The 26,651-nt window shown below is 40.0% G+C and overlaps 1 protein-coding gene across 1 annotated transcript in view; it reads left to right on the plus strand.

Annotated features, from left to right (window-relative positions):
- LOC120552545 (putative ferric-chelate reductase 1) overlaps positions 1 to 16,113 on the plus strand; it is a 34,176-nt gene extending 18,063 nt beyond the window's left edge. The window contains 6 exon segments of the mRNA XM_039790687.1: positions 5,358 to 5,444; positions 9,908 to 10,005; positions 10,174 to 10,232; positions 11,969 to 12,112; positions 15,017 to 15,084; positions 15,182 to 16,113. Coding sequence (XP_039646621.1) covers positions 5,358 to 5,444; positions 9,908 to 10,005; positions 10,174 to 10,232; positions 11,969 to 12,112; positions 15,017 to 15,084; positions 15,182 to 15,274 — 549 coding nt within the window. The 3' untranslated portion in view covers positions 15,275 to 16,113.
- The last annotated feature ends 10,538 nt before the right edge of the window (positions 16,114 to 26,651 follow it).

The raw sequence follows: 26,651 nt of genomic DNA on the forward strand, positions 1-26,651 counted from the left end.
TGATGCATAATCATTACAGCACTTGGTATGACTAACAGTGGCAATTATGGTAACAATAAAGATAATAGAACTACAGTGCCTTGCGAAAGTATTCGGCCCCCTTGAACTTTTCGACCTTTTGCCACATTTCAGGCCTCAAACATAAAGATATAAAACTGTAATTTTTTGTGAAGAATCAACAACAAGTGGGACACAATCATGAAGTGGAACGAAATTTATTGGATATTTCAAACCTTTTAAACAAATAAAAAACTGAAATATTGGGCAACAAATATTTCAGCCCCCTTAAGTTAATACTTTGTACCCACCTTTTGCCGCGATTACAGCTGTAAGTCGCTTGGGGTATGTCTCTATCAGTTTTGCACATCGAGACCGACATTTTTGCCCATTCCTCCTTGCAAAACAGCTCGAGCTCAGTGAGGTTGGATGGGCGTTTGTGCGAACAGCAGTTTTCAGTTCTTTCCACAGATTCTCGATTGGATTCCGTGTCTGCACTGCTTTGTTCGTCTAACACCTGGATATGTTTATTTGTGAACCATTCCATTGTAGATTTTGCTTTATGTTTTGGATCATTGTCTTGTTGGAAGACAAATCTCCGTCCCAGTCTCAGGTCTTTTGCAGACTCCATCAGGTTTTCTTCCAGAATGGTCCTGTATTTGGCTCCATCCATCTTCCCATCAATTTTAACCATCTTCCCTGTCCCTGCTGAAGAAAAGCAGGCCCAAACCATGATGCTGCCACCACCATGTTTGACAGTGGGGATGGTGTGTTCAGGGTGATGAGCTGTGTTGCTTTTCGCCAAACATAACGTTTTGCATTGTTGCCAAAAAGTTCGATTTTGGTTTCATCTGACCACAGCACCTTCTTCCACATGTTTGGTGTGTCTCCCAGGTGGCTTTTGGCAAACTTTAAACGACACTTTTTATGGATATCTTTAAGAAATGGCTTTCTTCTTGCCACTCTTCCATAAAGGCCAGATTTGTGCAGTATACGACTGATTGTTGTCCTATGGACAGAGTCTCCCACCTCAGCTGTAGATCTCTGCAGTTCATCCAGAGTGATCATGGGCCTCTTGGCTGCATCTCTGATCAGTCTTCTCATTGTATGAGCTGAAAGTTTAGAGGGACGGCGGGTCTTCGTAGATTTGCAGTGGTCTGATACTCCTTCCATTTCAATATTATTATCGCTTGCACAGTGCTCCTTGGGATGTTTAAAGCTTGGGAAATCTTTTTGTATCCAAATCCGGCTTTAAACTTCTCCACAACAGTATCTCGGACCTGCCTGGTGTGTTCCTTGTTCTTCATGATGCTCTCTGCGCTTTACACGGACCTCTGAGACTATCACAGAGCAGGTGCATTAATACGGAGACTTGATTACACACAGCTGGATTCTATTTATCATCATTAGTCATTTAGGTCAACATTGGATCATTCAGAGATCCTCACTGAACTTCTGGAGAGAGTTTGCTGCACTGAAAGTAAAGGGGCTGAATAATTTTGCACGCCCACTTTTTCAGTTTTTTATTTGTTAAAAAAGTTTGAAATAGCCAATGAATTTCGTTCCACTTCATAATTGGGACCCACTTGTTGTTGATTCTTCACAAAAAATTACAGTTTTATATCTTTATGTTTGAGGCCTGAAATGTGGCAAAAGGTCGAAACGTTCAAGGGGGCCGAATACTTTCGCAAGGCACTGTATGACTAGAAAATAGTTGTAGCAGTTCAGGGCACAGCAGAGCGTAGCTGGGTGTAGCAGGGCGCTGAGCAGGACCACGGTGGCAGCTGCAACCAGCGTTCGAAATGACTTAGGACTCTTGGGGGGTCCCCTAAAATGTAATTAAAAAAATACTAAAGACTACCTTGCTACACTATATACGGCAGGCAAAATTATATTGACATATTTTGAAGGTGGGATAATGGTCTTGGGATGTTTTTCATGGTTTGGGCTAGTCCCAGTATTGTAGTGGTGTCTGGAGAAGTGGATTGGCTATAATCTAACAGGTAACCCTCTAATTCTGGAGCAACAAAGTTACAGCACCTTATATAAATCCCTGACATGACAAAGTGGATAACAGGTCATTCTTTCCTTGAGCAAGGTAGTTAACTAAGTTACCTAAATCCACCAGGTGTACTCATTATGGCAGCACCATGCACCTTCAAAGGGTTTGATCAAATACAAATGGCATTTCTCATCCCTTATGTTAATGGAATTGGTAAAACAACTAGCCGCTGGATTGAATAATAATGATGTCTATAAAGACTGTACCTACATTAGATGGTTTACTTTGTTTTAAAGTAGTCAATCTATAACCTGAACTAAAATCTTTAGGGACACATTTAAAAAAAAAAAGTAATATATTCTAACATGACTGAAAGTCATTAAAATGACAATAATCCAATAGTAACCACATTATTCAAAATCATTGACTGGACAACTAGGTTGTTATGCTAGCTTTGAATAACTAGTCTAACTGCTATATGTCTGCTGTTAGCTGGCAGATTATTTGGCTTCATACCTATGCTTCATACACATACAGCTAGCAAGAAACGTTGACAAACGCACTCTTCTAATCATTACGTTACACTGGGTATCTAAGTTAGTTAATGCAACTTTTGATATAGGAACACCAACTCCAAATATTTTACTATAATAAGCAATTATTATGGAGATATAAACATAAACGGGTAACACTAACAGGATTTTCATTAGGGATTTCACTCTTTGTGAGGTTTCGTTTTTGCCGCGGCGCCAACAATAACATACGGTTCGCGCCATAGACTGTACTGTATGCGCCGGAGGACCACAACAACAATCTGTGATGCTATTAGCTGCCCTGATTGCTGCCCAATCGCGCTAGGAAATAAATTAATTATTGTTATATAAAACGTCACTAAAGACCTATAATTTTCACAATCATTTTTAATGTTAAAAATATTTGTCGGGGACCCCCCAAAATCTAAAAATTAATTCTTATAGGGGGTCCCTAATGACTTATGGGGGGTCCGGGACCCCCCAGACCCCCCTCATTTCGAACCCTGGCTGCAACCATGATTTAGGTGCCACCCCAATCCAAGGAAAATTGCGAGGCAAGAAAACAGAAGGACTCCCCAGAGCTAAGTTAGTAACTAGCATTTCTGGAACATGAATGCACACAGATGGAAAGAGGAAGAAGATAGGAGCTCAGTGTGTCAAAGGAAGTCCCCCAGCAGTCTAGACCTATAACAGCACAACTAAGAGCTGGTCCAAAACAAACCTGAGCCAGCTCTACATATCATGTGGCAAGCATTGGAAATGTGGTTTGGACAATCTTAATGGGGGTTGTGGGGCTCCTCCCCCGGAAAGTGTTTAAAAGAATAGATGTCATTTCCTGTATTCTGCAGCCTTTTAACCTGTTAAAATCTACCTCTTTTTGTTTGATTTTCGCCTATTTGCTATACCCAAATGGAAAAGCTTATAACAGAAGAACTGCAGGGCCAGAATGCATGTATGAGGCTTCATTTGAAAGCCAATATCGTCTAGCTCTGGAAATGTGCTTTTCTAGCATGTAGGTAAAACACAACCTACACTACATCAGTACATACTTTTTTTGGTCCTCGCCTAGAATAAGTCATATTTGAATAACAATGACTAGGACATGCTTTATGCCACATTATGCAAAACACCACATTTACCTTCTACATCTTGTCAATAACACATCTTTAAAGTTTCAGGCCTCTAGGCATAACCTTTTGGGAGCTAGGGAGTTTTTAGTTTGTGGTGTCACTAATGTCCCTTTCTAGCTATACTAGCTACTAGCAGGATAAAAAAATGATGGGTGTATTTTTGTAATTTCACCAGGAGGAAGTGGTTGGCCCCAGATCACATATTTTAAGATAATCAAAAATTCATTTCATTTCAACTACTATGAATCACCAAGACCTGAGGCCGTCGTCTCAAAGATAATGTTGTTAGCCAGTTATCTTGGTGACTTTGTTTACACACACATTTTTACACACATAACCCTGCTTTCAGCTTACTAGAAAATATCACGGGTTCGGGGGCGGGTGAAAAAGTGACAAAGCAGCGTTCAGAGTGAGTTATTAATAAACTACAGAAACATCGCTCCTTCCACCTTCTCTTCCTCTCAATTCAATTCAATTTACTTTATTGGCATGAACAAAGAAAACATGTTGTTGCCAAAGCAGTTTACAGAAAATGCATACATAGTACATATCACATATTAAATACATACACTAGGTGTCGCATAGATTCATTACTGCACTGATAGTTATACAACACACTACATTACAAAACAATTACATAACACAGAATAATACTGTACAGTTTTGTACAATATAATTACTGTACAATCCTAAACCAATGTGTAATGTTGGGATCTTATAGTGGTGAGTCCCTCAGGTTGTGGCTTCCTCTCTCCATCTCAAACCCTCTGTCTCCATCTGTCTCTCAAACACACACACACACACACACACACACACACACACACACACACACGCTCCTATTGAATCTGCCTGGGTGCAAGGTAGCAGTGAAAATATGGTTTGGCGTGTCATTGATTTGGACATTCTCTCAGTAAGCAAGCAGGAGAGATTTGTTAATGAACACTGACATGGCGCTCTTCAGAGCTGTGTCTGAGTGGAAAGACCGATTTTCTGGATGTGTTTTTGACAAAAACATGGTAAAATGTGTAGGTGGGGGTAGACAGTAATGATTTCAAAAAATGGGTGGGACTGTGTCTGCAGTGGTGAAATGTAATTAAGTACATTTACTCCAGTACTGTACTTAAGTACAAATGTTGAGGTACTTGTACTTTCCTTGAGTCTTTTCTTTTTCATGCCACTTTCTACTTCTACTCTGCTACATTTCAGAGAGAAATATTGGACTTTTTACTCCACTACATTCATCTGTTACAGCTTTAGTTACTAGTTACTTTAAACATTCAGATTCCTGCACACTAAACACATGTAGTTTATAAAATGAGGTTTTATTATAAATGAAACTAGCCAACAATATAACGGCCTACAAGTACTTTAACTTTTAATACTTTAAGTACATTTTCCTGATGATACTCACATACTTTTACTTACGAAACATTTTCAATGCAGGACTTTTACTTGTAACAGTATTTTTACAGTGTGGTATTAGTACTTTTACTTAAGTAAAGGACCTGAATACTTCCTACACCGCTGAGTGTCACAACGACACAAAAATGGGATATGCTCTGAGATGTGGTCATTAACATAATAATTCACATAATGTTCAAAAACAAATTGTTTGCTTTTCTCTATCGCCGACAATAGAGATCCAGTCTTCATCAAGTATTTGATTGGTCTACCTCTCTCTCCTTCGCTCTGTAGCTCCATCGAACCATGGCGGTGTTGGCTGTGGTCCTAACGGCTGTGGCCTTCACCCTGCCTTTCATATACAGGATGGGATGGAGCAAGGTAAGTCGCTGTGTGTGTGTGTGTATGTGTGTGTGTGTACCCCCTCCATGATGGTCCACCTGTCCCTCCATCTGTCGAACTGGCTCTTGGCATCTCAGAATCTTCTGCTGTGTGTCTCTGCGTCAGTCCCACGCGCCCCATCTCCACAACAATTCATTGTGTCATCATGTCATGGTGTGTTGGTGGACCTCAGACTGAGCGCGTGTTCATGCGTGCGTACATGTGCGCGCGTGTGTGTGTGTGTGCTTATGTACTAGCCATCTATAAAGACTTCTAGCAAAAGCGAGGCCTTCTATCGTGACTTCTTCCCCTCCTCCTCTCACAACTTGTCTTTCTTTCCATTCCAAGCTGGACGTCTCTCTGTTTTTGTCTGATGAATTTCCTTCGACATTAAACCACTTTTGAATATTCATAATCACCAACCATGCATTAGTAGGCTTATTAGCTAATGCTAGCTCCCAAAATTCTTTACGCTTAACCCTTAACCTCGTGAGTCATCCTTAATAATCAAGATTTGATAGATAGATTGATGACTTTATGAACTAAAGAAATTAAGGTGTCTTTTTGACACCCAGGTACCTTTCTAAAACAGTCACAACACCATAAAATATTATTAATACAGTACAATACTATACGATCTAATCACAAAACACACAAATGCACTTTAAGAGAAGGGATACAAATACAGTGGGAATGCATTGCACAGTAAAGAGCTTTACAATGTGATACATAGAGAAGGTGCAGAGAGGACATGAGGCAAATATTTAGATATGATTGTAAATAAATATTATCAATAGTATACAAGTAAGTGGTAATTATTCTGGAGTGTGGGGTGCAAAAGATAAGAGGTAGCTTAAAGTTCCAGTTTCCTGACCATAGGTCTAATAGGCACAGATGAGTTGATAGAGACTAACAGTGATCATAAGGGCAGATGAGTTATGAAGTTTGATGGCAGCAGGCAGGAATGATTTCCTGTAGCGTTCCTTTAAACAGCCAGGTTGAATAAGTCTGTTGCTGAAGGTGCTCTTGAATTTGTCTAGTGTTTTGTGGAGGGGGGTGGGGGGGGGTCATGAGCCATACTTGCCAGCTGTTTTGCCTGCATTCTGCCTCTGACCAGCTCCTCCATGGAGGCAAGCTTAGCGCCAACTACAGACTCGGCCTTTTCAATGAGTTGGTTCACTCTGTTGGGATCCCTTGCTTTGATGCCATCACCCTGACACACCACAGCAAAGCAGACGGTGCTTGCAACATCTGGGTAGAACATCTGGAGCAACCTTTAAGAAGTAAAGCCGGCTCAGGCCCTTCTTGTATTCGTATGATGGTTGAATGTCGAAATCCACAAGTATTCAGTGTAATCATACATTTAAAACATAAATGCAAAGCAGACACTTTCTTCTTATTAGAAAACCTTGTCAGATTGAGGGTTGAAACATGACATACAGTAGGTGGGTGGGTATGGGTGTGGGGGGCATTACACCCCAATGCACCCAGTGTGTTAGCATGTAGAGTCCCAGTTTTAAAGGCAAATATATACAGAATGGTCAATTTTAGTTTAGTTTTAGCTAAACAGATCATTTATCTGTGAAGACTTTATGGTGTCCCAAAATATAAACTGCTTCTTTATCACTTAGTCAAGGCTTACAGACGATCACCTCTCCCCTCGCATTGAAGCCACTCTTTCAGGCTACTCCCCCTTTCATCTACCCAGGTCACATGCACAACTTGGTGGGTTGCAGGAATTCACAAACATGTCCTAAAGTGCCCCAGTATCTCTATAGACCCTTTTTCATCCTCTGAATTTTTAGCTTTGTGAAAGACAGCATCCCACCGGTCTTCTGCTTACTAGTGTACAGACCCCCTGAGGCCAATATTGATTGTATCAGTGTGTTCTCTGGTCTCCTCTCCCAAATGGTCCCGAAATACAGCAATATTGTCCTTCTCAGAGATTTCAACATCAACATTTGCTGTCGCCCTGGCGCCATGACCCATGATTTTATGAATTTCACTGAATCCTTTGGTTTCCAACGATCAGTAAATGCCCTATCCAGTGGTGGAATGTAACGGAGTACATTTACTCAAGTACTGTACTTAAGTACACACTTTCGGTACTTGTACTTTACTTGAGTCTTTTCTTTTCATGCCACTTTCTACTTCTACTCCGCTACATCTCAGAGAGAAATATGGATGTTCGTTGTATGGAACCCAAACAACATTTTAAATTTTTTTTATTTACATTCAATTTTGTGTTTAATCAAAATAATTCATAATTTCTGCTTTTTTTTTTACTTAAAAATTTGGTATAATGTCATAAAATAATTCATAATTTCTGCTTTTTTTTTTTTGACAAAAACATTTGGTATAATATCATATAAATTAGGTTTATTGACCATGAATTTAAAAAAAGCATTGAAAAAAGTGACAAAAACATTTAGAAAAGCGTATAAAGCATCGACAAAAAGGGAAAAAAATGTCAACAAAAAAAAGCCGAAAAGCTCATTTTCAGTTTTGACCCGGAAGGACAACAAGTTCATTGTCGATGGGAAGACAACACAAGGGTTAAACTCTTGGACAGTGCTCAGTCCCTGACCAATCTTATTGACTGAAACTGTCATAACCCCAGAGTACCTTTTAAATGTTTTTGATTTTTAATCAGATATTAAGTGTCTCTAAAGTCTCTAAATGTGAGGACTTCCTAAACTTCTTTAGAGACAAAGTATTTGACATCAGAGCTAAAAACTGTAAATAGTGTTCTCTGAAAACAATGCACTTCTAAATTCCTTTAATTACATCACATTATCTCTTCTATGAAGACGTCCACCTGTTCTCTCGACATTGTTCTAACTAAGCACCTTATTAAGTTATAGGCACCATTGGCCCCAGCATTCTTTCAATTATCAGTTATTATAATTACAGACCAATCTCCAAAATTTTTGTATATCTGTATCAGTGTCTCAACCTGCAGCGGCCGCCCATCTCGAGCCTGCTTCTGTCCATGGTTTCTGCCTGTTTAAGGGAAGTTTTTGCTTGCCACTGTTGCACCAAATGCTTGCTTGTGGGACATTGTTGGGTCTTTGTAAATTATAGTGTGTGGTCTAGACCTACTCCACCTGTAAAGTGTCCTGAGATAACTCCCGTCGTGATTAGACACTATAAATTTAATTGAATTGAATTGAAACTCCCATTTTTTTCTCAAATCCTTGAAAATGGCATTTTTGAAAAATTCAAGTCTGGTTTTAAGAGCTCTTCACAGGTCAGAATCCGATGGCTTAGAACAAGTAATGACCTCCTTCTAGCTGCTAACTCGTGTAACTGTTCTGTCCTCTTCTCAGCCTTTGACACCATATATCTCTCTCACTATAAAAAAACTAGGCTCAAACTACTCTAGTGTGTGAGTGTGTGTGTGTGTGTGAGTGACTCAGCCGTGTTAATCACATACAGTTCTGTTCCGCGGTGTGACCGACACGTGTTGAATCCGACCGAGCGTTTGCTCATCCTGACTCACCACAGAGGATGAGCTTTCAGGACGACCAACAGAATGGCTGCAGGTTTTTCTGCTGGACTGCTTAGTCATAAGCAGCCTGTAGCCGACTCACAGTCACCAATGGAGCTCAACAGTGTGGTTCCGGAAGTAAAAATCCCATTAATTTTCTCCAAAAGGATTTTGATTATCAGCCATAATGTCTAAACCAGAGATCTTCAACAGGGGGTCCGTGACCCCTAGCGGGTCCTCAGAGTTACTTGGTTGCCAAACTATGTTGAAATTTTTTTTTTTTTTGAAAGTTTCTTTGTTCAAACATTTTAATATATCTGAAAATATACATTAATATGAATCCAACATATTAATAGCAAATACAGGCTTAGTAAAGGTAAGGTAGCTACTATGATAGCCAAACTGTTAAGCTTAAGGATTCACTGTGCCTTCCAAATGTATGTTTAACGTTAAAACATGATGTATAAATAATAACCATTTATTTTAATCCATTTGGCCCAGTTCAATATCGACTCAATTGCATACAATATATACAGTAGGGGGTCCCCGCTCGTTCCCTCTTTCAGCTAAGGGGTCCCTGGCCTAAAAAACGTTGAGTTAGAGAAGAAACGCTGTAAACATATTCTTTGAAAAAATCTTTACAGTCATTCCCCGAAAGAATCAAGCAGGCCTGCCTTGGTGTGTGTGTGTGTGTGTGTGTGTGTGTGTGTGTGTGTGTGTGTGTGTGTGTGTGTGTGTGTGTGTGTGTGTGTGTGTGTGTGTGTGTCTGTGTGTGGGCGAGGGGGGGAGACACATCATCACACTGTCCTGCTGTCCCTGGAACTCACACTTTAACTTTAAAATATGACTTTAAATGTGCATCAATATTACAAGTAGTACAAGTGTTTTTGGGTATTTTCTTGCTTATATCTAAAGACACGGTACTGCAGCTCCTGTCCCTCTGTGTTTGCTCTCGTCTTCTCTGTCCTCGTAGCATGCAGCCTCTCATCCTTACATCGGTTGCACCGTCATGGCTCTGTCTGTCATCCAGCTAATTGTGGGATTTCTCAGGCCAGCCCCGGAGTCCCCCAGGTAAGACCTGAAACCAGATTTTAGTTACTCCGTGACTTGCTTATCGCTGTCTCAAAATCTGTGGATTTTTGTCCTTACTTAGTCCTGAGAGAAGCAGCATTGGGATTTTTTTTAAATCTATCCACATTAGTTGAAATCATAGCAGGTCCTATCTCTTTGCATCTGCAGGAGGAGGATCTTCAACTGGGTGCACTTGGTAACTGGCACTGCTGGCCAGATACTCGCTGGTAAGAATAGTAATTGGAGAGTATATTTTTCTGGAGAAACAGCGTGTGATTACTGCTGCTGCTCAAAGTGTGGATGATGACATGACAAGACTTGTTTGCCATGATCTGTTACACATCCATGGAGTATGATGGCAAAATGCAATTGTTTGGAATGACAGTTGCTTACAATATGATCTCAGTCCCCCACAATAGCCAGGCCTCAACTCAACTTCACTAAGGGCCAGACTGAAAAATGAGAATCACATTAAGGGCCAGACATGTATAGTTTATTGACATGCTTTTATTTAAGAGGAAAAAGTCAAATATGTTGACTGTATAAAGCAACAAATACACTGGAAAAAGCGACAAAATTGTCTTAAAAAAAAAGTGCCACAAACGTCAGAAAAAGTGCACAAGACGTCAGGAAAAAGTGGCAAAAGCATTTTAAAAAAATTGTCAAAAACATCGAAAAATACGCCTTAAGTATCTAAAAGAAGTGCAAAATCTTTGGAAAAAGTGACAGAAGCTTCGTGGGCCAAAATTTATTTTGAACCTAAATTGATATGCGTGCCGGATCAAAATCTGCGAGGGGCCAGATTTTTCACATGTACCTTACACTGTACATCCAGAATCACAGTTGCACTTAGAATGCTTTTTTGAGAAGATCTAATCTTTCAGGGTCTATTTACTGAAAGCATTTTGAATGAATCATGCACAACTGGATGTGAGTCACACCTGATAGTGACATTTGTAGCAGATATCGTAGTGAATATGTTCCACTGATTTGTTTGTGATGGCACCCTACAGTATGTCCACGCTTTATAGCAGTTCATGGAAATCCTAGAAAAACATTATTTAGCAAAACATGTTAGCAATTCAGTCTACTCTGATGGCTCTGTAATTTCCTAAAACAGCTGGTCACTGTAGTTTTGTAACAAACCGTGCTCAAACAGAAGGAAATAGTCCATTTGTTTGGTGCTCTAATAAGTATTTGTGGCCACAGGACAGTGTCTCTGTGGGATGGAGTCAAAATAAACTACTGTGTGTGTGTGTTCATGTTAATGAAGGAACATGTTACCCAGGGCAACAGTGTGACTCATTGATGTGTTTTAAGTAGGGCTGCACTATCTATCGCTTTTTTATCGTTATCACGATATCAACTGGCGCAGTAAACACCGCGAAAGGCTGCGACACATCGCCAAAAACATTGTTAACTGTGTTAGTTGAAAGAAAATATGAGTAGAAAACTTTCAAGCTTTAACTTTAAACACTTTAAAATGGGACTGTCATTCTATTGTTAATAGTGCCTTTTATGTTCAATAAAAGAATGTTGGAAATTATTTCCTTTTCCTTCCTGCCTTTTTTTTAGCAGAATACTGAAAGCAGCTGAAAGACAAAACTGAGTTCACTTTATTTATCGCAAGTAATATCGTTATCGCAATATTCAACAACGTTATCGCATACTTTCCTATATATCAGGTTTTGGATACAGATTGTTAGTAGGATACATTCATTGTTGGTTCGGGTCTAAACATGGGATTTGTTGTTGATAAATTGAATAAAGAATATCACCAGACACCATATTTGTATACACTGTTTTCATGCCATGAAAAATGTATGTGATCTTTCATGTTTTGAGGAAAAAAAAATTGATTTCTTCTTTTGTCAATCGTAGCATGAAGCAATGTCTAACAGTGCATCACAATGTATAGTGTGTCCCCTGATGCAAACACTGCCTGGTCCTCTCTCCCTCCCAGTGGGGTGTGTGTTCCTGGGTGTTGCCCAGCAGACGCTGCCGTTACCCAGCCCCTGGTCTTCTGCAGTGCTGACTGGATGGCTGCTGTGGATCGTGCTGGCAGACCTGCTGCTCCAAAACCATTCCTACAGACTGCGGAGTAGAGGTAGTACAGCCGACGGTGGTGCACGATGTCCGACTTAAAAAAATAAAAAGTTCAAACGAAACGGCTGTACTGAAAATGGACTGCAAATGGAATTGCATTTTGACAAAGTTTAATCTAAGTAGAACTCAATGTGAAAGATTTATGAGGACTTACTTTACCCCCCTCGAGCAAATTAGATACATTGAACCAGGGGCGATTCTAGGATCAAAGCTTTAAGGGTGCCTAGAACCCTTTTAACGTCATGTTTTTTTCTTTAAAACATTATTCTACTGTGCTGACTGAATTTTAACATCATAGTGGACCATCTTGGTAGGGGAAACACTGAATTATGTAACTAGAAAGACCCCAACAATTCTGAGAGAACTTGAATGCTTTAATGCTGAGCCACAGGGCCATTACTACAAAGCTGAGGTGGTATTACATATGAAATCAGATATTTATCTGTGGAAAAGCAGTATCAATTACTTTTGAGAATTTTATATATATATATATATATATATATATATATATATATATATATATATATATATATATATATATATATATATATATGCTGTGGGTGGTGGCACAGTGGATGTGACACATGCCTTTGGTGTGGGAGATTTGAGTTCAATTCCCACTACGATACATCAACCAATGTGTCCCTAGTGTCCTTAACCCCTAGTTGCTCCAGAGGCGTGTGACCTCTGATATATATATATATATATATATATACAGTATCTCACAAAAGTGAGTACACCCCTCACATTTTAGTAAATATTTCATTATATCTTTTAATGGGACAACACTGAAGAAATGACACGTTGCTACAATGTAAAGTATTAAGTGTACAGCTTGTATAACAGTGTCAATGTGCTGTCCCCTCAAAATAACTCAACATACAGCCATTAATGTCTAAACCGCTGGCAACAAAAGGCAGTACACCCCTATGTTAAATGCCCATAGAGGCAGGCAGATTTTTATTTTTAAAGGCCAGTTATTTCATGGATCCAGGATACTATGCATCCTGATAAAGTTCCCTTGGCCTTTGGAATTAAAATAGCCCCCCCACATCATCACATACCCGTCACCATACCTAGAGATTGGCATGGGGTATATATATAGCAATTGTAAGTAGCTTTGGATAAAAGTGTCAGCTAAATGACATGTAATATTCCTTAGCAGATTAACACATTTTTTATTTTTTTTTTAACAGTTTTTTTTAGGGGTGCAGGGATCAAGTTTAGGGATGCTTCAGCACCTCTAAAAAAGGGCTAAAATTGCACCTGTATTGAAGTGCAGTGATGATGCACTGTATGCAGATCCCGCCCTCCTCTGTGCAGGCACCCTGATCAGCCAGTAGGACCCGCTAGTGCAGCGGTGTTCGTCCAAAACACCCATGCCACCAGGGCACTCTTCAATATATGTTTTTAATTTTCTCTTCTGCTGGCTGTAGATTAGTTCTAAATGCCTGGAGCAAACAGCTGGTATTACGTGTTTGTTTCAATTAGCGGAGAGTGCTATCTGCAATGAGAAAATCAATTGTTCTGTTCCAACGCATTATGACCAAAAACTAAAATGATTATGGCGTGTGTGTGTCAGTGGTGGGTGTGTGTGTGTCAGTGGTGGGTGTGTGTGTCTGTCAGTGGTGGGTGTATTTATGTGTGTGTGAATGTGGCAGCTAAATAGCTTGGAAATGTCATCTCTCTTTGCTAGTATTTTAATGACGGACCTTATATGAACTCTACCCTCATTTAAAGGGCCAGCAGTGGGAACACTGTGTTTTCACCATGATGTACTAATGTACTAGCCGGGCTCTGCCCTCCTACGTACTTTCGCTCAATTTCAGTACTCCGTCTGGGTTTGTGGTATATTCTTGGGGTTTCTCCGGCCAATCTTTACCGGTCCAATCAGAGAACAGAGGGAGTGGCTGAGAACGATGACATTGAGGTCGTGCGCTAGTTTGAGTTGTAGTTCCGTTATGACGGTGGAGAAAGTTAGATTTTCCAGCTCGCTCTGTTAGTGGTAAAGGCGAACGCTAGCGATGCTAAGCCGACGTCCCAACCAAACGTTAGCGATTGGTTCTGGCAGATCCAATAGTTTGAAACTTCAACAGAGGACCCGCCTTCAAGGAAGTTAACACTTGTCAGACTCTCTGTACTAATGAAATGGACCAGAGTCTGGTAGGACCAGACTAATGGACCAGAGTCTGGTAGGACCAGGCTACTAATGTTACATTACATTACATGTCATTTAGCTGACACTTTTATCCAAAGCGACTTACAATTGCTATATACGTCAGAGGTAACACGCCTCTGGAGCAACTAGGGGTTAAGTGTCTTGCTCAGGGACACATTGGTTGATGTATCGCAGTGGGAATCAAACCCAGATCTCCCACTCCAAAGGCACGTGTCATATCCACTGCGCCATCACCACCCCCATAATGTGCAGGTGTTCTGCTCTGCAATATTCCTGAAAAAAAGATTTATTTAAACTAAAACCATAAATGATAGGATACTTTACTTTCAGATTGTACACTGAAATTCGTTTTGCGTTCTCCGAGCAGCTCCGCTCAAAAAGAAGAAATAAAAAGAGAAATGCACACAGAGCTAGACAACAGTTACACATATAGTACAAACGTGAAGACATATCAACAGACATGATGATGTTCTCAGATCCAGGTCTTTATTGGCAGCACACAGATTTTGGTTCTTGAGCCTGTTGTATCTAAACAAAGGGACTCTTAATCGCCTTTTGGAAGTACAACGGTTGGTATTCATAATTCAAAACATGCATGGAGTCCGAAGAGATGCGGTCAGTGAATCAGAGCATGCTCTTCTTGTGTCTTGTTGTCTGAATAATTTTTCTGAATAATTCTCTATCAAACATATCGGACTAAATATTGCATTCTGTATGTATCCACAGGAAACCACAACGGTGACGACAAAGAGAGCCTTTTGTTTGCTCAGTTGGAGATGCAGCAGCATAGAGAGGTGAGACTGGTAAAGACACACCTCACTTTCTATTTTTTCTTGCTTTATTCGTTGTCTGCTTCTCTTACATAGTTCTCTTTATTGATTCTTCTTTCAGGGATCTAAAGTCAAGAAGATGGTGCTAGTGGTGTTCGTAATGGGAAACACAGGGTTCCTGGCTGCATTTATAAACACTATTGCAAATGTATGATTAACTACGATAATGTCTTGTAAAATGTATCTACAGTTTATATTTCTGTTATTAAAGGACACTTTTCTTTCACTGCTAATATAATAATAACAAATAGAAAATTTCAGAAGTAATTACTACTTTTTTTCTTTTTTTATCTCTGGTGTATCATACTATAATGTTTAATGTCTTGTACCAATATTCCAATCTGTTCTTAAACTAGTTAACCTATATTTCTGTTACATTAGCCCAGTTAACCCCTTGTGTTGTCTTCGGGTCAAATTTGACCCGTTTTCTAAATGTGTATATCAGAAATATGGGTTTCTTTTTAACGACCTCATTTTGATTACCCAAAAATAACATGGACGGATGAATCCACACAACACGCTTCAAAAGTACAACAGAAGATCGGCTCTCTACTTTTATTGAATTTGGGGTGTTTTGTAAAATTTTTTAGCATTTGAAAAAGAAATTGAAATGTTTCGAAACAGTATCCTGACTGAACGTTGACCCTTCTGTGATTGTCCTTCCTTTAATATTAGTCTAAATAATTCATCACGAAACTTGGGTCTTATTTTTCTAGTTTTGTCCATCGTTCTTATCAATAATAACTCCGAGATTTTTTTTTACACTTTGAAAAGAAGTTCAACAGGGTAGGAACCAATAAATCAGCCAACTTGTACTGTATTCAGTAAACACAGGTGAAGAGGAAAGTTATTACCAAAGCTGTCGTAAGCACCTATCACAGTTTACAGCCGCTCAGCTGAATGTGGAAAAATGTCCAAATTGTCTATGCAAACATATGATTCAACATATATGAAGGACAAAGTTCCCAATAATAAATAAATGATGAACATGAAGCTGTTATTTCTTAAACGTAACTCAAATGGCTGAACATTGTCTCTATTTCACCTAGAACTCTTACCAAATGACATTGTTCTTCCCAGGAAACATTATAACATTCATCTAGCACCACCAACAGCAGGTCAAACATTAAAGGGTAACTACCGTTTCTTTCAACATGGATCCTATTTTTCTATGTTTTTGTGTCTAAGTGACTAACGGGAACAACAATCTCTGACATTGGTCCAGTATTAAGCGAGATCGCTGCAGTCGGCAGTGGAGAAACAAGCTACAATGTAAGTTAATAGGGCAATTCGCCAGCTTGTATTTACTTTCACAAAAGTGCTCGTTTTGCCGCTGACAGACTCTGATTAATATTCTAAGTGTCTGACATTATGGAAAGCATTTCTAAGGAGATCGACCTTTCTGTTAAAGAGTAAGATCCTTTTTTTAAACATAAAAACATCCGCGAAATTGCGTTCGCTAAACCCACCTGACTCCATGTAAATAAAGTCATTTTTGCAACGTAAAATAGACTTCATTCAAAGTCAACAGAAACAAAATAAAACTATCCAAAAATCCAAAAGCAGAAACTTCTATAGATTTACAGTATAACCTCTGTACCTTTAACAGACATTTCTGTTGATCCAAAAAATTGCAATATGGAAAAGCACCTGTGAAATTTCTTTTTATAGAAAATTCCTTCATATTAACACGGTATATTAGCCCATTTTCCTATGGACTTTTCTAAAAGCGTATGCCCTTGTCCCCAGAGGATGAGCCAATTCAGCAACTTTCCTCCTGTGACACCCTCATGCTTAAATATTATCTTTGCACACAAATAATCTCTTCATAGACACACCACGCTCATATACCCCAACAAATAAAGCTAGCCAGGGTTCTTCATATATATTTTTTATTGTTGCACTCATCTCTTTAATACTTGCACAAGGAATACAAAGTATAAAGTCCCTGCATATTTAGTCATAAAGAGCCTGAATAAGCCCCCAAAAAGCCATGTCAGGGATTTTTTTTTCACAGAATGTTTAAACATCAGCAAGCAACCTTGAGATTTGTAAGCTATAATTTAACAAAGAAGCATACAAACAAACAGAAACAATGCTGTTTTAGGTCAGCTGAGTCAAGAACATAATAAGCTCTTAGAAGATGCTTTTCAGAGAAGCAGGTAATAACAAGGCTTTGTAAATAATGATAAAGATATCTAATAAAATCATCAAATACCTGTATTTATATTTCGGAAAAAATCCCTTTTGAAAATATACTGTATGTGGTCATGAAATTCACTATAAAGTGAGCCACAAAGAAAAGTGCTAAACAAATGAATACTGCCTACGATTGCCCTGTTACGGCTTGAATATTGGAAAATAAAATCTGAATTTGATTGAACATTAACCAGAAGTTTATGTAAGTATACTGTAGCTTCACTCTGCTGTATATAAGTGATCATTCATTTATAGCTCTATTGTATAAAGAATAAAATACTTTCATTTGTGGAAACCTATTTATTATTTGGAATTTCCAAAGCACTGAGATTTCAGACAACGGACGTCCACTTTCAAGTGTCATTGGTCCTCTATTTTTTAGCATTGTGACAGCACTGTTCACTAATCCCCGTAGTCATTGGATTGTCCTACTGCAGGTTATACAGAATAATGTGGCGCTAGTTCAGGCTAAACTCAAATAGTTCTGTGTCCTGAAGTATCAACCAGGGATCGAGAAAACTGAAAAAAAGAAATGCATTTATTTTTACATTAATTTATACATTTATATTTATTTTCACTAAAATCTTCTCTTATTTTGTAAATTGTGCTGATCTATGTCCGTCCAGCTCACCTTGACATATTACTTTGCAGCAAAAAAAAAAAGCATTGTACGAAAATACAATTCATATACACTGAGCAATGTAGCGTTTGCTTTATCAAGACATACAATAACATCAAAATATGTTTTCAAATCTGGTTTACATTTACAATGTCAAGAAAAGTTTAGCAAAGAGTGGACAAAACGACACATTTGTCTAACATTCAGGCATCTTAGCAAAAACACTACTTTCAGTTTACTGTCAGCATATTATCATCTTTCATATAAAGGAAAGGTTCACACTTTATGAAGCCTATCTTGAAGGTCCCATGACATGCTGCTTTTTGGATGCTTTCATATAGGCCTTAGTGGTCCCCTAATACTGTATCTGAAGTCTGTTTTATATAGGCCTTAGTGGTCCCCTAATACTGTATCTGAAGTCTCTTTTGTATAGACCTTAGTGGTCCCCTAATACTGTATCTGAAGTCTCTTTTATATAGGCCTTAGTGGTCCCCTAATACTGTATCTGAAGTCTCTTTTATATAGACCTTAGTGGTCCCCTAATACTGTATCTGAAGTCTCTTTTATATAGGCCTTAGTGGTCCCCTAATACTGTATCTGAAGTCTCTTTTATATAGACCTTAGTGGTCCCCTAATACTGTATCTGAAGTCTCTTTTATATAGACCTTAGTGGTCCCCTAATACTGTATCTGAAGTCTCTTTTATATAGACCTTAGTGGTCCCCTAATACTGTATCTGAAGTCTCTTTTATATAGACCTTAGTGGTCCCCTAATACTGTATCTGATGTCTCTTTTATATAGACCTTAGTGGTCCCCTAATACTGTATCTGAAGTCTCTTTCCCGAAATTCAGCCTTGGTGCAGAATTACAGCCACTAGAGCCAGTACCACAATGAGCTTTCCTTAGGATGTGCCATTTCTGTGTCTGTATCTTTAAATGCTATTGAAGATGAGAGGGGGGCAAGGTGGAGGGTGGGGGTGTGGCCTTGACCAACTGCCACTTTTCTCGTTTGAAAGCCATGATGTCTCTCTCTCATGGGTCAGCCAAATTCTCTGGGCGGGCAAAGCAGAGAAAGGGGAGGTAACCTTGCTCCTTATGACCTCATAAGGAGAAGATTCCTCATTGGCCCATCTGAGCTTTCATTTTCTCAAAGGCAGAGCAGGATACCCAGGCCTCGGTTTACACCTATCGCCATTTCTAGCCACTGGGGGACCATAGGCGGGCTGGGGGAACTCATATTAATGTTAAAAAACCTCATAAAGTGAAATTTTCATGCCATGGGACCTTTAATGCAATAGTCACATGTCATATGTATGTTGAGAGACTTGTTGGTCACTGTAATCAATCCTCTTATACATGCTGGCCTTGGAAGCAGTCTCTTCATAGTGTGACTCAACGCATTCTAATTAAAGTGTTTGTATGATATTGTATGATAACTTATGCAAAACAATTCATATGATATCCTACGAAATTACGGCATGACAGTTAAGTTTAGCGGCCGTTGCAGGTAAGTTTACCCGACTAAAGGTGACCGTCATGCTGTGACGACCAAAACGTCCAGTCAAGATTAGAAAAAAGATTGTGGTTTGTGTTAAAACACTGGTCCACTTAAAGGTGCCGTAGATAGGATTGTGAAGATCCAGGACTTAGCCAAAAAATGTGAACATGGACAACTCCTCAGACCCTCCCCACTTTCCGCTAAAGCCCAAAACGGTCTCCTAAGCCCCTCCCCCCACAAGGGAGAAGAGGATCTGGATTTTTTTTAAATGACCTGCTTCATGTAGTTCTACTAGAACATAGGGTCAGTTTCAACAAATATGACAGAAAGTTAGTTTTATAAGTCTTACCTACTGCATCTTTAAGTAGTAGTCCCAGGACACAAACATCCATTTCCTGGGTGAAAGTGTTATGTTTTCCCCTTAACTTCTTCCAGAACATAAACTCCCCTCCCCTGCTTGAAAGCCCTGTATTTTAGGACCCACGCATCCACCCTGACCTACTTCCTATGCAGATCTCGGAACTGCTATACAGTGGCAGTCATTGTGGAGCTTATAGTAATAAATACGTGAAATACATACGAATTACAGTGCATTACTTTTCATTGCTATGTGTACAAATGGTTCATGATAACAGCCTGTGCAACTACACTGAAAAGGATGGGATTCAAAAGTCACAGTCCTGTTTAAAAATGGATTCTAATGTTCAGCTAAAGCTGGAATGAGGTTTGTCTCCTCTGGTCTGTGGTTCCTCGCTGAGCTGCAGCAGAGAAATACTTCTGAAGTCCGTAGATACAGGCAAATTTGCTGTTGGTGTCAAAGTCTTTTCCCATCAATTTGTGGTTCCACTAACCTCAATGCTGGGTCCAATGACTAAATCCACGCAGAATTATCACCAAATCTGCAGATCTCCCCCATTTTAGCATCTTTTGGGTCATTGTTTTAACTTTTACGGCCTGTTCTTTTGATACCCATTTTCCCACTAGAAGGCTCCAGATCACTACCCTCACTTCAACAAGTCATCTTTGTGGCATCAAACCATACCCTAGCGATAACTGAAATTAAGCCCTTAGTCCAACCTTCAAGAGCAGCGCTACAGAAAACACAATTCAAATAAAAGGAAAAACATACTTCAACACAAGACCAATATAAAACACAACAGGCAGTATTATATTAGCAATAAACCTACACTCAATGGTCACTTGATTTGTCTAACTCATACTGCTGAAGCCTCATAAGTGACCACTAACTCTTAATGTAGGCTACATATGGCATGTGAGTACTGTTTAGTCATATCCTACTATCTTCATAAATAAGGCCAAATATTTAAAAATATGATTTTTTCCAATGGCAGTTTTTTTCTGGATTAGACCTTTTAAACAGTTCTTGAATAGGCAAGTGATAATCCACAAGGGGGCATGCAGTTATTGAAAATGATTGCATGACACATAGGCTGATAACCTGGATTTGCCTCTCATGTATACCATCACCACGGTTCAAATTATTTGTATTTGCTTTAAATGGAAACTGTGTGTTGGCACTGTCCTTGTCAATATTGTAATAAACGTTATTTTACTAATCCAACAAGTAGTAGAAGCTGAAGCCTAGTATGAGCTGAAACCATGCAGCAGCCTTCCAGCTATGAGTGTTGATTCAAAAGTGATGAGGCCACGTCAGAGCCGTGTGGGTATCTGAAAATAATGCACACCCTCTGGCCATCTGGAATTGATTTGTCCATGGTACAGTATACAACTCTATGCACCTAGTCCAAAGTAATGTGGCCATAAACATTCTCATTGTCTTGCTAGTTTTGTCCAAAGCATTACAGAAGCAGAGAGTTTAGGTTATGTCACAAGATGAAACAAAACACTGCAACACTGCATTTAACTTGAATGAGTATAACATTGACAATCGATGCCCTTATATAGCATAACTGTTGACCGGGTCCTCTTTACTCGGTTTTTGTAAACTCGCCCGCCTCCCAGCGCAGAGCCATGGAACTCTTGCGTCTTCCTCCTGCGTAGACCTCTGGAAACTGAGAAAAACAGCTGATTGTTTACCTGCTTTCAAAGCACTTCCTCCACCTCCTCCACCTCCACCTCCTTCACTTCCACCTCCTCTCTCAGGTCATTAGACTAAAGGTGGGATAAGTAAAACACATAAACATTGCATACATGTGATAAATAGTTGTAATGCTAATGTTTTTCATTTGGTATAATGAAAAACAAAGTAAATTCAATTAGTTTCCTTGATGGTTGCAACAGTGAAATTAGATTTTCAGAAAGGAAATGTTTGAGCAAGAGCTTACTCTGTGATCACAGGATAAGGCAGAGCGATCCATCCTGTAGGCTGTTTTCATTGGTGATGAGGGAGAGGACTTGCACTTCAATGGTACATCCACTAATAACAAAGACCAAAGATCATCATTAGCTTAAATGTATCTGTACAAAGAGGGAAAGTTAGAAAAAACTATTTGTACAGTGTTGTAAATAATGTATTGTTCTGTAGTCAGTATTCTGCTGACATACCTGAATTGTCAAATGCCAAAGTGTCCTTGTTATTTGACAATATCCTTTCATTATTGAACCTGTCTTCGCCATATAGATTTGCCCTCTCTTTCTTCAAATCGTCCTCCCTCTGCTTCACCATCTTAATCTCTTCATCCACCAGTGACATTGTGCTTCTTGAACGCAGCTTGAAAAAGGGGTTGTTCAGGAACATTTTCTCCTGGGGCTGCTCACAGGCTTTGTTGAGAGAGAACTCAGAGGCACTGCGAATAATCAGATTGGATGTTTCGAGGATGATGAGGTTGGAGCTGCTGTCCTCGGAGCGCCACTCTCCAGACTGAGCTGCCACGTGGTCTTTGCCAAATCTTGGGGCCGGTGTTGTTTTTTTTACGGCCGTGGTTTTTGATTTTTTTTTTTTTTTTTTTTTTTTGGTTTTTTTGTTTGGTTTTTTGTTTTTTTTTTTTTTTTTTTTTTTTTTTTTTTTTTTTTTTTTTTTTTTTTTTTTTTTTTTTTTTTTTTTTCTTTCCCTCCTTTTTTTTTTCCTCCCCCCCCCCTCCCTTCCCTCTTTTCCCCCCCCCCCCCCCCCCCCCCCTTGACATGCGAATCTCCCTTTCAACTTGTGTTTCTGGGTCATCGTAAGGGGACCTGTAACTGGAATCATCCAGGCCAGAATCCTCTGAGCAAGGGCTGAATTGGGTGTGAGGATAATCGGCAACCAGATTTAAGTTGTCCAGATCATGGGCTTTCTTATGAGTTCTTTCAATGTTGCGGACCGGTGTGTACATGAAGCTGTGGCTGCCATGGAAGCTGGGCTGCTTGGTTGTAGGTAAGACAATCTTGTTCATGGTCTGCTCCTCCATTTCTCGCCACTGTTTACGAGCCAGCTGAAAGTCCACATGCTCTGTGCTAACATTCTTGCTCTTGGTTTCTTGTATTACACAAAAGTCTTTAGGTAGCTTCTTGTTCGAATCTGCATTGATGTGCTTATGGTGGGTTGTGTGGTTATGATTGGCATCTCTGCCATTTTCACTCTCATCTTCAGAGATTTTGGACAAACATTGAAGGCCTAAAGGGTTATATTTAACCTCTTGTGGAGGGCTAGGAAAGGAAATGTTATCTTCAGGTTGTTCTAGAACTTCTTCCACTTGTGGAACCTCAAAACTGACTTCTTCAACATTGTTGTCTTGTTCCTCAAAGTCTGTCACCTCAACTTTCTGCACAAACAGCTCCTGGGCACTCAGCTGAAGACTGTCCAAATATGAGTCATCGTCTTCTCTATTTATAGAAGAAGAGAATATTGTTCTCCATTTTTCATCATTATCGCTGTCTGAGGAAGCTGCCGCAATCTCAGCGTCCAGGCATTCGTCCATTTCGTCAGGCTCAAAGCCATGGCAGGACTCATTGGAAACATCTGACATTGCCTCTTCCCTAATACACTGCTCTAATATCGACTCCTCTGTAATGGGTGGTTCAAATTGGATGTCAGGGGCATCTGGGTCTTCCTCCATGTCTATTGCCACATTTTGATAACCACCTCCTTCAAGACTAAGCTTATTATCCTCAGGCTCTGATTCAGGGTATAACTCTAGCCCAGGGTACTGCTCCGGCTCAGGGTACTGGTCTGGTTCAGAGTCTTGTTCTGGCTCAGGGTAGTGCCCTAGCTCAAGATCTTCCTCTTGCTCAGGGTGGTGCCCTAGCTCAAGGTCTTCCTCTTGTTTAGGGTGGTGCCCTAGCTCAAGGTCTTCCTCTTGTTTAGGGTGGTGCCCTAGCTCAAGGTCTTCCTCTTGCTCAGGGTGGTGCCCTAGCTCAAGGTCTTCCTCTTGCTCAGGGTAGTGCCCTAGCTCAATGTCTTCCTCTTGCTCAGGGTATTGCTCTGGCTCAGGGTATTGCACTGGTTCAGGGTCTTGCTTTGGCTCAGGGTATTGCTCTGGTTCAAGGTCTTGCTCTGGCTCAGGATACTGCTCTGGTTCAGTGTCTTGCTCTGGCTCAGGAAACTGGTCAGACTCAGGGACTTGTTCTTGCTCAGGATCTTGTTCTGGTATGTCCTGCCTCTTACGATGGGCCTCATTCTCATATACACTGTCAGCACTGGAGAGTGTGTCAGACACAGATGAGGCGATTGACTCATTCCTGTTGAGCTCTTCATGCACTGATTCTAATATCAAAGCTTCATTTTGATCCTGACAAGGCATTTCATTGCAAATGCTGATCTCAGAGCAGTCAGGCTTGTCAGTCTCAATGGTGCCGGTTGGAAGGTCAGTTAATAATTTGCCAAGTATCGCTGTTTCCCCTGGGAAATCTGATAAGTCTGTCTCTGAACCATTTTGCTCATCATCTGTACTGAAATCCTTCCCCTGCTCAGGTGAATCAGCCACAGAGACCTCTACTTCACAGTCCATCGCCAGCTCTGATTGTTCAATGGTTTCCATGGTGACGGAGAATGAGTTGTGATTCTCAGTTGTGCTGCAACCTTCGTTCAGGTCTTTTCTATCCACCGAGGTAGCTCTCTGAGAAAAGAGAGAACAAGGAAAATAGACTTTTATTTTCTGGAAGGGAGAAAGGGCGTGTTAGTATATACCTATGCTAAATGGATATAATCAATAGCAGCATTTTCACAGTAGCCTCAGCAGTCTCCTTGACCTTGTCTTCCTTCATTGTCTCCCTGTATTTAAAATGTCTTTTCATGTCCCTAATGACAAGTCTGTTGGTTTCGAATCAGTCTGTATGACATCCCCCCAAATAATCAGCAGACATTATCATGTATAGAGATAGAAGCTAAAGAATTGCACTTAGCCACTGAAAGACAAGCCAGGACTTTGATTCAGACATTTGTTCAGTATTGCACTTGTAACACAGCACATAAGAGGAATCAATCCATTATAGCTTGATTATATGTACATTTATTGTGAATCAAGAAACACTGTTGTGATGCATACAAATAAGTCCCTGTATTGTCAGACTGAAGATTATAATTGTTACGATAATGATTTTTGTCAATCACATCATCATCACAATGATCATCATCCTCATTGTCATCCTCACTAACAAAGACAAGAACACTAGACCAGCTCAATAACACTCCAGGATGTTACTGGGAATGCAATCACACCAATGTGACTTTGGCAAATCCTCCTGAACAAATCTTGAAGTGCCATAAGCACACTAAAGTTGTCAATGGACAACACCTAAATGGTCTGTGCCTGTGTTGGAGAAACACTTTCTGATGTATCTGCAGAGGGATGGGGGCTCTGTGGGGATGTGTGTGTGTGTGTGTGTGTGTGTTAGAAAAGGGGGGGGGGGTATCTATGTTGTTTATGCTTGGCGTTGCTGTGCTGAGTGAATGTTTCCCTAAGTGGGTTATGTGCAGAGGAAGAACATCAAAAGCAGCTGAATTAGATGGTATTATATCTGTTCTTATGTAAGACTGCGGTCTGGGTCTGCCTCCCACACATTGCCAGAGTGTCCCTGCAAGATGACTGACTGAGCCCCACAATCCCAGTGTTCACACTTGCGCACACATACTCACAGGCATTGAAATTACTATTACTTTTCACTGTGAGAACCATCTCTGGCTACATGCTTTCCTCGACTTTTCAATTTCAAGACTCCCTGAATGCCACTAACCCCTTACAGCTCACTATGGGTAACTGTGGCTACAACAATACACAGACTTCAGCAAAATCTAAATTCTCTAAGCATTTTATCTGAGCACAACTTTAGTTGCACTCTTCTGTAGCCCCACTCAGCTGCATGCACATGTGTGTACAAAACATCAACAGTGAAATATATAGAAATTTGTGGATTGGTGCTACTGGCTGCTTTAATCAGCTTAATCAGAACGCGTGCATTGTGCATCAGCAATGTGTCCCAGCTCTCACATGGCAGCCACACCGTTTCATTGACTTTACAGCATGCACAGGCAGTGTTTACAGGGTGATACCTCAAGCAAAAGCCAACTGTTTTGTGTGTTATGAACATAGACTGTATAAGTCTACAATGACCCATCAAGGAGATATATGGAGTAAGAAAGTGGAAAGAGGCAGAGGTAAAGTAAACATTTGGCCGGTTATTGAAATCACTGGACAATCACAATAAGAAGTAAAATGCTAAGTTAATTAATTGAATAACAAATGCAGAAATGCATGTTCTGGTAGTAAGTAGGCATTATTTTATCAAACTTTCCAGAGTTGTTATTCCATCCATCTATAACAACTTATCTTTAGAGGGCCGAAGAGGGGGAATTGATTCAAGATGCCATGCCACTGCTGCAGCTTCACTTTAAAAGTGTAAAAGTTATTTTGAAATAATCAGAGAATGTGCAATGTGTTTGTCAGTGAGCTTAACACTGACCGCTATTGTTCAAAATGTGTCTACAAAACAAAAGGTCATTTTGGGCATTTTCTGACAGCACATCAGCTTGACACATTGCAGGGAGTAATGGAACAGTCAGCAGGGGCCAAAGTGAGCTGTTAGATCAAGAGCTGCAGGCGACAAGCTGCACACCCACAACTTATCAATGGGGTAACCAACCACTTTTACTTTCCCGTTGGCAGTTTCTGTGCAGCATTAAATCAGATTACAGTTGGTTAAATGAGGCACGCATGGCTAATAGAGAGTACACATGGGGAAATCACGCTCTAAGGTGACAATATCAGTAGTTACGTCATCCACGGAAGATAAATAGTGAGTTTTAACACTAAATCTGTTCCT

Source organism: Perca fluviatilis, chromosome 22 (genome assembly GCF_010015445.1).
Source record: "Perca fluviatilis chromosome 22, GENO_Pfluv_1.0, whole genome shotgun sequence".
Lineage (NCBI taxonomy): Eukaryota > Metazoa > Chordata > Actinopteri > Perciformes > Percidae > Perca > Perca fluviatilis.